The sequence below is a fragment of the Buceros rhinoceros genome, unplaced genomic scaffold (assembly GCF_000710305.1).
Source record: "Buceros rhinoceros silvestris isolate BGI_N320 unplaced genomic scaffold, ASM71030v1 scaffold114, whole genome shotgun sequence".
Lineage (NCBI taxonomy): Eukaryota > Metazoa > Chordata > Aves > Bucerotiformes > Bucerotidae > Buceros > Buceros rhinoceros.
Window position 1 is genome coordinate 61,500 of NW_010409815.1, and position 15,731 is coordinate 77,230.

The 15,731-nt window shown below is 35.4% G+C and overlaps 1 protein-coding gene across 1 annotated transcript in view; it reads right to left on the bottom strand.

The window, feature by feature from the left end:
• SNX29 (sorting nexin 29) overlaps positions 1–15,731 on the bottom strand; it is a gene marked incomplete at its 5' end in the record, with an annotated part of 95,084 nt that overhangs the window by 40,273 nt on the left and 39,080 nt on the right. The window contains 3 exons of the mRNA XM_010135338.1: positions 11,527–11,608; positions 12,585–12,640; positions 15,369–15,485. Coding sequence (XP_010133640.1) covers positions 11,527–11,608; positions 12,585–12,640; positions 15,369–15,485 — 255 coding nt within the window. The remainder of the gene's footprint in view (positions 1–11,526; positions 11,609–12,584; positions 12,641–15,368; positions 15,486–15,731) is intronic.

Below are 15,731 nucleotides of genomic sequence, written 5' to 3' on the forward strand. Positions count from 1 at the left end.
ATTTCCCTTCTTCCCTCTCCACCTCATTTTCTCTCTTTTTCTTATATTACTCAAGACAAATACAGCTTGCTCATTTTAACAAGACTCTGGGGCAACCATGGTAGCGCTTTTTATTACCATGGTTTCCAGCATATTCTACAAGCCAGTGACCAAAGGAAAAAATAATTTAATACCGCTATAAAATTGATTTCTACGTACTCATTTCAACTTTGCAAATTAGCTTTGTAGCATCAGAATTACAAAACATATTTTTATCCAAAGTATGAAACTTAATTTACTTCCTAAGAAAAAAAAATTACATTGAAAACTAAAGTAGAAATTTTATTGTTTGGAAAATAAACACAGATCATTCTTTCTGCTTGTATAGAACATCAAGTATAATTTAACACAGCTGTAGTTTTTGTGATTCCGTTTTTGTTTGCCACTCAATTATTTCATGAGTACATTACCATACTAAATATTCACATTCTCTAGGAAAACTTCATGCAGAGCTGAAGTACACTTACAGAAAGCTGCGATTTCACTCATTTCTAGGGAATAACCTTTCTTCTATGGCAATGAACCCATGGTTTAAAAGAATGCTGAAATAGCACAAGTCAAAAACTATAAAAAAGTGTCAAAACCCAAGATGGAGAGTGGCCTTTTCCTCAGCTGCTTCTGTAGAATCTGTAGCTCATTCGTTCTCATGTACTTGTTAATAACCTCAGTAATTCTGCATCACAAATTAAGCTGAATAGTACTGATGACCCTGCACTGCCTTGCTTCTCCAGCAAAAACCGGTAAGTTGTAAGGCAGCTCTCGGGAGAATGCTGTAAGAAGCACCACTAATAACCATCACAGACAGAGTGGGCAGTAACAACTGTGTTCTTGTGAACACTAGGGAAAAGTGAGATGTGGAGTTGATGTGGCCAATTCCAACACTGAATTGTAGCTTTTCCAGATGATTGAAACATTAATGTGGTCGTGATCCTCTAGACTTGCTAAGTCATTAGGAAAAAAAAAAATTTACTAAGGACTCGTGGTATTTCAGAGATCCAGTGATGTCAAGTGAATGTCTTCTCCCACAAAAGCAGCTTATGCAGCCTTCCTTTGGCTTGGTCTTCATGAAGTCCTCTTACCTCGGCAGACACCTAGTGTCTCAAATATATAGGAGGCTGCTGTCTTGCAACAAAACACAATATACCATGCAGATACCATGCAACTTCCACCAAATATTACCCTGTAGAAAATATTCATATACTTACAATACTGGATTCTATTGAGTAACAAGCATATTTTTGGGTTACTATGAATACTTCATCATGTTTCATGATGATGACAAAAAAATGAATAACTGTAACTCCAAAATTAGCATATCTAAGAATACAAGAAATTAAGAGTATTGTGTGAATTACAAATGTATATATAAAGAAAAGTTTGACTAGTTTCGGTAACAAGAATTCAGACAGTGTAATGATGGAACCACTATACTAAGTCTGCAAGAAATATTCTGATTTCTTTTTCATTTTGAAAATAAAACCAGGATAAAGATAATTCAAAATCTACAGTACAATTCGTTCTAACAATTCAGTACATTTCTGAAGGAAAATAAGAAATGCAAGCATTTTGCATCATTTTAATAAAGTTCATTTAATGTTCTCGCCTGTTCTCACTTCAAACAGCATATCTGAAATGTTGTCTACATTCCCAATATTCCTGTTCAGCTTCCCTATGGGGGGCAGGGATGACAAAAAAGCTTAAATTATTTTTAACCAGGTTATTTTAATACGGAAATCCTAACTTAACTACGCAGTTATCTTTGTACGTGTGATTCGGTGAATCACACAGTCCAATATTACCTGTTAAGCTGTAATCCACAGTTAACTAATTAAGGAATCCAGTAAACCGTAATTGAAATTTTTAAGGACTGCAAAAACATAGATTAACTTCTTAGATAGAACTGTTAAAGAATTTCTTCCTGTTCTTCTATATACAAGGTATTGATTTCTTTCAGACAGTAAGAAATGAAAATGCAATATTTGTGCCCTGTGCCATAATGAATTTATTGACAATCACATAATAGGAGTATGAAGGACACATTAAAGTTCGTGACGTAGTACACATTTAAAGCTCTGTTGTCTCAACACGGAACACTATTCACAAGCCAAGTCGTTTCAAGACAATTAATGCAAATTCAGTTGGAGAACTCAAACAAAGTAAATCCTAAAAACTGTTTGGATAAACTTAGTCTAGTCTAGTTATATAAGGTATATAGTTATCCTCATTTAAATCAAATACAGATCGTACAACCTAAGCACAGGAATATCAGGGAACGATTATTCTTGTAGACAAAATCTTGAAATAATATCAAATCAAGCAAATTGTGAATGTTTGAAATTGTCTTAAAAATCATCCTGGACTTTTCCCACCATATTCAATGTACCCACAATTTTATTCACAATCCTTTAACAGGAAATCCATGAAACCTGTAGCTGCCAAATACACTTTTGTGTACATTTGTCCCAAATTATCATGCTGCACCCTTTCTACTACTGAACATACCATAACGTACGACATATAACTACAGAACAGTATTTTAAGATCACATTATAGAAAGTTGAAGGGACTGCTCTTTGGCTCATTTTCTGACCAATTTAAAAATCAATTCCAAATCAGTACATTTCCTTTCAAACGCCCATGTCTTCCTGAAATCATCCACTTTCTAATCAAATTAAGTAATTTTCAAGATAATGAAAATTTACGGACCAAATCAAAATCACCACTAGAATGCTTATTTTACTGTGGACTGAAGGTTTTACTTTAATATTCTCTTGTATATAAAAAAAATTAATGAAGTAGCCTTTGCTTGTAAAGATTGATTTTGCTAGAGTTTCATTCTTGGTAAAGAAGCTCTAAATTTTTTTTGTAAAATGAGAATACTTGCTTCAGATACAGGTGTATCCACTTTGATAGAACAGATTTAGGCAAAAAAGGATGAGCAGATTAATAATCAAACCTGCTCATGCTAACAGAACATATAGATCTTAAGAAGCATATTGCCAGCACTCAGCAGGTTGAGCCGATGAATGAATGACAGCTCTTAAATGGATTTTATGTGTCTTCTAAGACGCAATTGGAACATTGTGGGGGGAGATGGGAGAAGAGATCGTACAGAGAAGGAGACGTTGTGTGCTTAACTGCCTCTTTTTTTTTTTTCCTCCTAGACAGGACAAAATAAGCTTGGAACAAATAAAGCATTACACAGAACAGACTGCCTCTCTGACTGCCTATGTTGATACCCCTGTTCTAACACTTTGATTAGAAAAGCCAAGGATAAGATATGGTGGAAGTTTAAACTGTAAGCATTTCAGCTTTTCCCCTTCTTACTTAATTTTAAATACTCAATTTAAATAATTATATATTGTATTAATCACAAAACAATTATAATTTCATGCCATGTCCAAAGTGCAATGTTCCCAAATTATCTTCTAAACTGCTAAAATTATCCTACTGTGATCCACATTATCTTTTACCATTCTTAACAGGAAGGGTAATTTCTTTTTTATTCTCACAAAAAGTAATCTATTAAACAGCATGAAAAGACATCCTCTTCTGCTACAGCAACAGAGATGGAACAGCAAGCACAAGAGAGGGACTTCTAAAGGTCTAGTTCAGAAGTAGTGATGGAGAGCTGGAAGTATTAAGAGGAGACAAGGTCTCATCTGCGTTACAAGTTCTCCTCAACTACCTAACCCAGTTTATAATTTTCACTGCCTCCACTGTAAGTTCCAAACCCCCGGCAAAAAAACCCTAACGAACCACACCACAAAAACCCACAAAAACACAAACAAAAAACCCCCTCACTTGATTAAAAATGTCTGTTAAATTTCTTTATGATAAAAAAGGGAGAAGAAACTCAATTTCAGTGAATTTCAGTGCTCTGAACTATAAAGCAAACTTGTTAACATCAATAAATGTTATCTACTGATCCTCTACATTTACTGGGTTTCGGTGGTGCAGACACTACAGAAGCCGGCAATACTCACTGCAACAGCTCACAAGTAATTACCCTCACATTGGGTTAACTGAATCTTAGAACGTATGCTATTTCCATGAAACAAACCTGCCGGGCCTTTTGCAGGGTATTTCTTACATAACAGTCTAAGAATACTGACCAAGCAGTCTTTCTGTGGAAAGAAAAAAAGGCATTCATTTGAACCAGAGGTGCGGATGTGTTCCGGCATGAGCTTCTGTAACTTCTTCCATTCCACAAATACTCGTTCATGTTGACAATAAAGTTTTAAAAATTTGTAAAACTAACTCAACTTCAATGTACATCCTAATTATTCAGGAACACTATATTAAAAATATTTTCATCAAAATTTGCAATTTCAGAAATAATTGTTTTCAGGGGATTAGAGCTACCTTTTCTTCTTATGTCACAGCATGCTTTTCTGAGAGGAGTGATGTATTTCAATCTCTTTAGGATGCTTTTATCAAAATTGTTTATGCACTCAAAACATATAGAAGTAAAAGTTATGAACCCAAAGGGGAAGCAAATAGCAAAAAAAAAAAAAAAAAAAAAAAAAAAAAAAAAAAAAAAAGGAAGAACCAGTTACATTGCTTGACTTTAGCTCAGAACAATGGTATTCTGTTTAGAATATAAATTCAAGCTGAATTCGCCAAAGTTACCTTTGAAGTGTGAGAAATGAATACAAATACAAGTTATATTTTGACACAGCTGCAGGACTGCTTTTATGGTTAATTCCCTCTTTGACACTGATCCAATTTTAGAATTCCTGCATAATGAAAACCAAATGCAACAATGAAACTTTTCAACTGTGATATGAGCAGCTTTTTGAATGCCTTTTTATGTACAGAGACATAACAGGAATTAAAGTGAATAAGTTCAATAAGATCACTTTATCTACTACAAATACTATATTTTGTTACATTAAAACTTCAACTTTTTGATATTTATAGTTCATAAAAAATGAACACTACAGTGTCAAATATGTGAGAGAATGCACATCAAAGCACAAACCTTAAAAACAGCCAATATCGATCTACTAAACAGAAAAACGGCATGCATAGGCCTAAATAATTATTCACATACATGCGGAATAATGTTCCCTTGTGTCTGGAGTCACAGCTCTGTTCCTCTTCCCCAGAACAGCACTAAGGTGACCAGACCCTAAAGAACAAAAGCAGCATGCCCACGCTTTGGCTGGATGCAGTCAATACCTTTTTTATTTTCAATACAAATCGGCACGGAGGGTTCCACTCAGTAACAGAATTAGCTCCTTTCGACAGTGAAACAGTACTTTACAATACCCAAAGATTATTAAGACGATTTCAGAAACATGCCCTTTGAACTGCTACAGCCATCACAACACAAGACAACCACTGCAGTGAAAGAAACTTCTGCAGAATAGAATAGAGGTAAAGGGACAGGACTGTTGTTTTTTTCTCCAGAGTATTCGGTGTGCTCTGGCCAGGGAAAGGAGGATATCTCACCACTCAGTTTGTAAGATAACTATTATTTATCTAGATATTTATGGAATATAAATTATTTTATTCTTTCTGTAGCAGGTATAAAATAATTCGAAAGTTGAAATTCTGCTTTTACTTTTCTAGTATTTGTTGTATCCAGATTAGCATTTCTATAGGCACATCAATGTATGAAGTTGTATTATGGTTTCCTTTAGAAAAATAAATAATTGTAAAAGTCTCCATGGAGTGATCTCATCTTTGCATTCTCCCTCCATCCCAGCTATTTGAAAATTTTTCTCCTTTACTTACTCTTGTGCTTCTCTGACACTCAGATCCCATTACAGAAAAAGTGGGATGCTCACCCTTTTTGGCTTTTGCACCCTCAAACCACTCTCTCAGAATGCCACGACCCATGTCTTTCTCTCAAATTCTCCCAATCATGCCAGGCCATTTTCTTGTCTACTTGCCCTCAGCTGCTCTGAGATGGAATATGATTAGAAGACTATTTCTTTCCCCTTTTTGCCTGCTTAGTGCTGCAGCTGCTAAAGTAATCCAATTCCTCACATATCAGGGAAATGAAATGTAAGTTTGGATTTAATTTTTGCAATTTGCTGCCTACTTTTCAACTATTTTAACTGTCAGTCCATTGTCTGTCACTGTTAAGACTTCTACCTTTGACGAAATACTAAGGCTATGCTGGCTCATGTATAAATTAAAGGCCAACAGTCACAGCTGGCAGATCTGGACTGTGCTTTCATGTTTCATCTCTCACCCAAACAATCTGCTGGGCACTCTCTCCCTCAGAAATGCTTCAGTACCAGATACTGTTCTCTTCCATCTCTTTTTATGATGAATTTCTGTGAAAACTCTTCCCTCTGTTTAAACAGGAGCATTCAGATACTGTGAATAGCCCTGTCATATTCTTTTTTCAGAGAGGAAGTGGAGAGGAAAAACAAAACATATACAGGAATATAAAAGAAATACAATGAGAAAAGATATCAGTCAATATTGAACAATAAGAAGAGAGTCAAAGGAATAAAAAAGCTGTAAGAAAAGAATGTTTATGGATAATCTTAGGGAGGTCCTAGTCATACGCATATAGCAACAGACTCGACTGATAAAGTTGAATCTTATTTGGTATAATTAAAATGCTTACTGCTCCACAAACAAAGCAGATTTTCAAGTAGCCTTTTAAATTTGATATCACTTTAAGAATGACAAAATCTCGGTTTCATTATCTTAAGTGTCAGCCATTGGTAATTATAGCAACAAAAGGCATGACTAATGGCATTTGCTGTACACTTCACAGGAAAGTGGAATCCGAATATATGCAGAAAATAACAAGAAACTGTACAACTGAGAAAGACAATAAAATAATATTATTGCAATAATCATCTGGCTTCACATGCACTAAAGAAACTGCAACTAACCATCACCACCTAGAGGTAAAATGTAAATACAATATTTTATTTTTATTCTGATCTCAATTCTGTCTTTATCCCTGTGAATATACTAGACAAGAAATTATTTTCTAATGGTAGGCTGAGCAACATCTGCCTCAGAAGAGAGATTCACCAAAAAGATGGGCATCAAACTGCACATCACAAATAGCAGCCATCAGAAAGCAACTAGTTAACTAGAGAAGACAGCATGTTTGTAAGAGAAGAGCAGAGTTTTGCCGATTTCAGAAAGCCACCTAATTTTTAAATTGTCTCTTTAAAGGACTAGGCTTTCTGAACTGTTACTGTATACAAAATCTATTAGTTTCTTCATAAGGGGCTAGGTCCTTTCATGCCTATAACTCGTCAACTGACCATTTACTAATAACCACAAACTTTGTAAGAGAATAAACCTCTGAAGCTTCTTCGGACTCAAAGTGGGTAAGCGTAACTGTTCTAATGTTCTTGCTAGAAGACACTGTTACGATAATCTAGTCTGAGCTCCTGTTACAGCCCAGATAATCTCATCGATTAACGTCTGAATAATCACTGACTTGTTGATTCATAATAATGACATCAACTGGTCACCCAGTTAATCTTTCTACTCAGGTGCAAAATTAATCATAACAGTAATTTGTCAGCACTAATGAACGGCAATATAGTCAAGATATAAATCTGATGCAAATCAAAGCTGAGCAAGTATAGAGAGGGGATGTGCTTCTGAAAACCTTAGAATGAGCTTGCCAGGCACAGAAGATAATTACTAGTGAAGGAACAGGAACAGATTTCCTAATCATACCTATTATTTCCATTTTAGGACTAAATTAGTCATTCTTACCATAGCATTACAAACAAGGGCAACCCATGTTTAGTTAATACTACACCATGACCTTGAAGTTCCTTCCACTGTACTGTTATGACAAGCCATAACGCTCTCAAGAGTTCAGAAAATTCTTTGGTGAATTATGAAATGTTTTATTCGGTACACATAATATAAGCAAAAGGTATAGTTATCTAGAAAAGTTGTCTATCTTCCCAAATATTGCTACATCCAGAGATTTTCTGAGAAAGAAGTCACGTCTTTGTCTTTGGACTGATTTTTCTTCAACTTAATTAGCTCAATTATTTCCTAAACCTATGTAAACTTCCAGTATTCACAAGCTCTGTGGCAAGATGTTTTGCATATGATCTAATTTTCAGGCGGGCTAAGCATCTTAAGGCTAATTTCCAATTAGCTTTTAAGTATTTAACATATCTAAACATGATGCTTACCCAAACTCTAAGATTCAAACTTTGCCTGTTGCAGTTGTCACACTGCAGCTTTCTCCAAAGCCATCTTTTTCTCAGCATTAACCAGCACAACCAAGAGCTGATTTTTACATCTCAAGTTATGGTTACTCAAGTACTCACAGAGAAATCTGAACTCCAAAAGATGTTGGAAATGATCTCAATAATATCGACATTGCGCAATATTGCTACTTCCCTTTATATTGATACACTACAAACAACTTCTCGTGTAGCTGATCACGTGGCTCTTTGTATCATGTAGCTATACATGCATTTTAACCTTCCGCCACTGGAGAAATAAATGATAAAGAGCAAAAATAATGTTGAGCGTGAATAAGAGGACTCTCAGCAATGAGCTCAATCATTAATCCTAATTGTCACTCCCAGTCCTTGTCCATTACACGCTGGTAGCCTAGTAAACATCCTCTTCCACAATTTCAGCACGGAATCAAGTTGCTTGTAATCAGGAGCACATGTTTTGGCAGAGATTTAACAAGATAAATGCACAGTGCTGTTATTGAGGCTATTCTGAAATTTGATAAATTAATGATTTCCTGATAGCTAGAAAACACAGAAGATATATTCAGCAAGCACACGACTACATATTTGATCAGAGATGTGGCATTCACTTCCAGTGCTTATAGTGCTATGCTACAGAGTGTATGTCTGCTTAGGAAAATTTCTTTTTTTTCCCACATGCACAGTGGCAAATACCAGTTACTTACTAGACAGATACTCTTCCCAATCATATTCTTGTTACTGAGAACAAAAACTGGTAGGAATGACAGTAAGTATTTGCCATAAAGAAAGATCTCAGCAAGTACCAACATGGAAGTTTAGTAAGAATTACAGAAGTTTTTAGGTCACTTCTACAGGTAATTCTTGAAAATTTTATTTTAAGTATTAAAAGATCAAGTTGAGGAAATACACAAGTGTTCACCGGAGGTACTCTATGACATTCTGTGCTGTCCTGTGCTTTCTATGCCTATTCTAGACAATGAATAGAGCATATTCAGAAGAACTTGTACATTCAAATACATATACAAAACACACAGAATTTTGCACACTACAGACGCCGAACATCCCTAGCCATAAAAGAACGCAATAAAATTCTCAAAATTGTCTTTTTTATAAGCCTAGAATTTTCAGTCTTCCAGAATCTTGCAACGATATTTTGCTCCCTTTTTCCCCCTCTTCTCAGCAGGCTTAGCCTACAATCACAAGTTGTTTGTTTTCCATCGGTGATGAGTAATGGATGAAATCTACTAAAACCCACTCTGTACCAGTACTACATTTTCTAAAATGCCGTGCCAATGACAAATAGAAATAAGGTGCAAAAGCACAATAAAACCCCCTAAATTTTGTTCAAGTCACCATAGTTAGGTCCTTAAGCAAACTGAGAGCGACACCTCAGCCTCTAGTCACCTCAGTAGATTTTGGATAAAGCCCTGAACCTCTTATAAATTGGGAAGCTTAGTTAGTCTCAATAGTTTCCTTATTGAAAAGGAATGTGCAGAACCTTTATAGTATATATGAATTCTGCATTCTTTCCAGGCTGTCACAATACCATCTGTATATCATGTGCAAACTGCATGAAAAGTATTCAACTCTTTAGTAACTAAGTTTTATATCAAGCTACAAGTAAATTATTCAAACAACGTTTTTTAATCCAGTTCTAATATACCTTAATGCAAAGTGCTTTATTACTTAGAAAAAAAGAAGACAGACTTGGCACATAAGACAGCAACTTTCTAAGTAATTGTTTCTGGTTCCGGTCTTAGTAACAACAACACTAACAAAACTCAAAATACAGACATAAGTTTAATAATAAAAAAAGGATTCAGGATTCTTTCTCCCCATTCAACCAAAGACAATACAACTGAAAAAGCAAATAATAGAATTAAAATTGTTGATAAAAATGCAACTATTTGCAACACACACAAATTCTCCATGACACTTTTTCACAGATACGTGCTTTTCTTTCACTTATTCTTCCGTTTTTTCTGGCCATTTAACCACTCAGGACCTCCCAACTGGCAAGTGTTTGGTTTTGAGTTTGGTTTTTTCGTTGTTGGTTTGTTTTTTTTTTTTTAACAAAATGGCCTCGCTATGCAGTAATAATGTTACTATTGAACTTAAGAACCTTTAATACTATACAAAGACAGTTTTCCTCCCATTCCTGCATCCATCACAGCATCTCCTCTTACTTAAGAGCTCCCTATAGCTAAACTCCCTGCTCATCCACAAGCAACAACTGTTTTGTTTCTACTTCTCACTAACCAACCAAATGAGCAGGAAATCCTGTGTGAGCAACAGACCTAAGAAATGACACAGACAGAATGCAAAGAGTAAAACAGAGCAACCTAGGAAATAAGGAGGAGGAAGCAAAGTTCCTCCAGTGGCCAAAAAATTGCAGACATGGTGGGGTGGGATATTGATGTTTCTAAGAATTGGTGTGTTAGCAGACTGCTGTCTGGGTTTGAGAATGTGTAGCCAGTCTTATTTTTCATTCTTTTTACTGGCTGAAAGGTGTTTTTTTCTGGTATTTTTCAACTACCTGCCAACATTTCATAAATGATTCAAAATTCTACAAATACCACTCAGAGTGAGAAGAATGTTAAAAAGCTTCAGAAATCCAGTTCAGAGCTAAGTACACGTGGCTGAAAGAAAAGTAAAAAAATTTTGCAGCTGCTAATAATCCACAGATAAAGAAATATAAACAGCCTGGGACAGCATATTAAAGGGTGTTTAAAGTTTGCCCTGCCATTCATACCCATGGAGGGTATAAGCATCCTGAAACTGAGAACCCAGGAATCCAGGAACAGTATAGGATTTCAATGCTTCAACTACAAAGCAGGCTAGAGCACAAATCCCGAAATTCAGACCCAGCTGAAGCAAACGCACTATGAACACGCCCAACGACACACAGTGAAGGCAGCGCTGCACCATCCAAAATGGTTTTGAGTGAGCTACTATAGATGTCGCACCTCTCTGTCAAGCAACATTGCTGGTCATTGACATCCCCAAAATTGAACATGTACAGGCATATTGAAAAATGCATTACTGATTAATACTGAATTGTTGTACTCTCTGGCCAATGCAGTCATCTAATTAACCTGTTTTTAAAGTATTAAACTATTAAAAGTCAGCGTTCAAAATACGCTATTTGGATAATCAACACAATCCTATGAATGAATATACACGTAGTTACTGCTGCTGTTCATTAACTGATCTCTAATGAAATAATACTGAGATCTCTAGATTATTAAAATGCACCGTTTCAGTCAGAAACTTTTACACAGCGTCTGTGTTAAGCTGTATCACTTACCTGATACACATGGAATGCATTAGCAGCTTTTCCACGCAGAAAGACTGAGGGAATCCAAACATTAATAAGGGCACGATTTGATCTGAGGAGGAGAAAGAAAAACTTAGAATAGGGAATCACATTTATGTATAAGAATCACAAAACAAGTACCTCTAGTGATTTAGATAATAATCAAAGTGATCAACAAAGCAACCTAACATTGCAAATGGAGTATCAGAAAAAAATGTAGTTCTGGCTGAAGCTTTTATACCTGCTGTATCTAAAAGTGTTCTCTAAAATGAACATAACCGAAATAGAACACTGAGACAATTCCCTCTGGAGGTTTGGGCATTTTTGGTTTTGTATAGCATGCATTTGACAACATTTGATTATACACGTGAAACAAAAACTACTCATTTCAACAAACTCAACATTTCAAACTCAGCGAAAGACTGAATGAACTCAATTAGGTAACAGAAGAGCACTGCGCAATTATGGAGAACCCATTTCCATCCACTCTTTGTAATCCATTTCCAAATTTCCATGAGGTATCTCCAGTTTCAAAGACATCCGCTACATTTTCACACCCTCATCCACAAAAAGCTAGATTCGTCAGTCTGACTCATAAAGGCAAAACTCCAACTCGCAGCACTCTAGAATGATGTGGGATGACCAGAGTTGTTAGTGGGGGCTTTTGTGGTACTCTTTGTATGCACTTATGAGGAGTTACTCTGCAGAAATTAAAAAAGACCATCACATTATGATAGCCTCTAGCATCTATCAAATCCAAAGCAACAGAGAACAGCAACTTTTAGGTGCTGTGTCAGAATACCAAGACCTAGGGCACTGAAAGATCGCTCCAAGAGAATCTTCATAAATCCAAACTCCTTGCATTTAACGTTATTAAAAACCACACTAGGCCATGGACTGTGTAGCTCTCTGTATTTTTTAACAATGGAACACCACAGCTGAGAACTCAGTTATAGGAAATAATACAAGGAAAGCGAATTGTTGAATCTGTTTATTCTTCTTTACCATAAAGACAGTATGAAGAGAAAAATGTGAATTGTGAAACTTACATTTCAAAATCTGACAAACTCTGATCTTCAGATGTTTGACTCAAATCTCCAGGGACCTATAATTAAAAAACAGAAGTAATTCCCACACTGGTTATTATGCTTTCTATTAAGAAAGCATAATATTATAAGCAAATTACAATTCAACATTCATTTTTTTGAAATGCTGATAAAAACTAACTGAGAAACAATAAAAGAAAATAAACAATCGTGCAATATGATTATGAACACATCATCCTTGTGAATTCTTCATGATAGAATTTGCTATAGTTTTGTAAAGAACAAATTGGGGTTTGCAAAAGCATTTTGAAAGGTATAGAAAACCCAGGAAGAAAACATCATTATTAGGCCTTTACAAGCAAAGTATGCTAAAGCAAAGTACATTGTGTGTATAAACAATTTATGGGTAGAAATTAAGCATATAAAACCCAGCAATTACTTTCTTTTACAACCAACACTCCATTAAGACACATGATCATTTATTTTAGCTGTGTTCTTACAAAACATTACATAGCTACCCAAGTTCATAGAGATGGCAGTGATGGACCAACACCTGCGGGGTCAAAAGAAGTGGCAGTTGTAAGGAAACAAGATTGAACAAGCATTTAGAACTGAAGCAGCGACAGCTTTTTACCTTACTTTAAAGCTAGTTAAATGTAAATGTAAAAGAATATCTTCCCTCCTTTGAATACTGTAACATGTAAAGCATAACCCAGAATAGATAGTGTCTTTTGATGAAGAAAAACACCTAATAGTTGAGAACTTTCAGAGACAGCTTCTACACAAGTTAAACATTGGCTCAGTGTCTCTCTCTGATGTATGTTGCATCCATATTATTGTTTTTCAGAATATCTGATGCCTGAGAAACTTAAATATATATTATTTCTTATTGTAAATCAATATATATTTATTGCAAAGCACTATAAACTTTCAAAGGGGACTAAAGAAAATCTAATTCTCAGACATTTTGACAGACCAGCTCAAAACCTCCTAATCACAAGACAAGAACTGAATTTTGCTTTCCCAAGATTAAATGGATATGGCTTAGCAAAAATTAAGTCATTCCTGCCAGATAAAGGAAAAGAGAAAACAATTGTGCAAAGACAGCTCCAAGACATATACAGAGGACATATACAGAGAGGCCTGAACGCCTCTGCTGTCCTTTTTTTGGTGACTGAGGTGAGAAGGGCCAGTATGACCTCTCTCTCAAATTATCACCACCAGCTGTTGCCTGTCCAGCCCCCAGTGGGAGCACACAGCCTGGCCTTCCAGGGCTCTTGCGCCAGAGAACAGACGGTCTATTTTGCCTAGAACCTGCACCCTCTCTTTGCTCACATCTCAAGTGGCAAATCCTACCACCAGATACATAGTTGTTCTAATTAACTTCAGTAAAAGTTTTAAATAAAAACCTCAAAAACACAGTATGGACTTCAGAAATAAGAAGAATGACATTAATGAGGTCCAGCTTGCACATCTATGTTGAAACAGATCAGTTACTGATTTTGAGATGGAAATTGAAGTGTTGTTCACTGTAATGCAAAACACAGTGATGGAGACATTACATCAGTGTACTTCCTCATACCCTTGAAAACACATTCTTTTTACTTTAATATTCCTGTTTGCTGCAGAAGTTCTGAAAACCAGTAAGAGGAAATTAGGAAAGATCATTATGAATAATTCGTTTATGAATTATAGCCATTAAACTTTATTTTCAGCATTAAAGGTAGAAGAGAGTGAAGAATCACAGAAGTTATTTTTATAACAAACTATAAATTATATACTATTTAAATAATAAAATGTTAAGAACTTGGCTGATATTTTTTCAAACAAGTCAAAAGGGGATCAAATACTCATATCCTGCGGTTTCTGGCAGTTACACACGTCGGCTTTGATAGTTCTAATTATAGTCTACTAAGTAATAGATAGATTATCAGCACAGAATTTTGTTTACTAGTATAGAAACAAAAATCCACTTCTCAGGAAAATGCAAAAATCTTTAGGACTGTATTCAATTTACGGTTTCATTTTGGACAATAGCAAGTAATAATAACCAGCATTTAGCAAGTCCTTACAAACAATAGTACCGCTTCCACTTAAAAAGTTTTAAGGAATTATTTTTCTCTCAGTATCTGATACATTAAAATATAATATCAATATCTAACTACTGGATTAGGATGTGGAGATATAGGGTTAAACACAAAATCTCTGAACATCTGGGACATACAGCCCAAAACCTCTGGAGTAAGAAAGTACAGCTGTAACATGCACGTGATTTATCATTTGTCTTCTCTTAGCACTATAATGTGATTCTTTCCATCTAAAAGGCTGAAAATTACAGGTGCAATCCTGCTTACCTAATGCACACAGAACTGTTATCAGCCACTTGACATAAATGTTATGACAGTGCAAACAAAAAAGTAAGGAGCAACACCACATAATCACACAAACAAAAACTATCAACACATGCCACCCTCGGAAGATGTACAACCATCAGGAACAGTCTTGACGGCTCCTATTTCCACTCTGTTCAATTTCAAATTTCAACCCAATCTTTTCTTTTAACACAAAAAGCCAAAGTGAAGCAATAATTGGTAGAAAACAATTCTGAATATCTGTTTTACATTCAATTCTGCTGAAGAGAATGAAACACTATCAAAAATAGCAAAGTAAGGTGTTCTTGATGGATGTGTTATTAGCTGTTATTTTTCATAAACTAATTCATCATGGGTAACAGTTTTTGAGCTTATGCCAGAGAGGTGTTCTACACCGTAATAAACAAACACTTACCGGCCCTCTCAAGTCAATGAGTTCTTGCCTCATCTGCGACACAAGAGCTTCTTTAGCCATCAGTGCACGGTGCAGCCTCTCATTGAATTCAATCAGTTCCCCATGCATTTCAGCTACCTAAAAAACAGAGCCAAGGGACAACCATGTTATAAACTGGGAAAAAAAAAAAAATTAAAAAATTTTAAAAATCACACTAAGTAATTTCTTACATGTTTATCAACTTTTATTTATATTTTGTATTTTACCATACTTTCCAAGTAGTGCATCTCATTGCTAATGCACTAGATTGAACTAACAGTTAAGAGCAGACATTGTCACAACAATTTTGACTCAAGCCTTGAAATGTAGGTTTTGATATTCAGC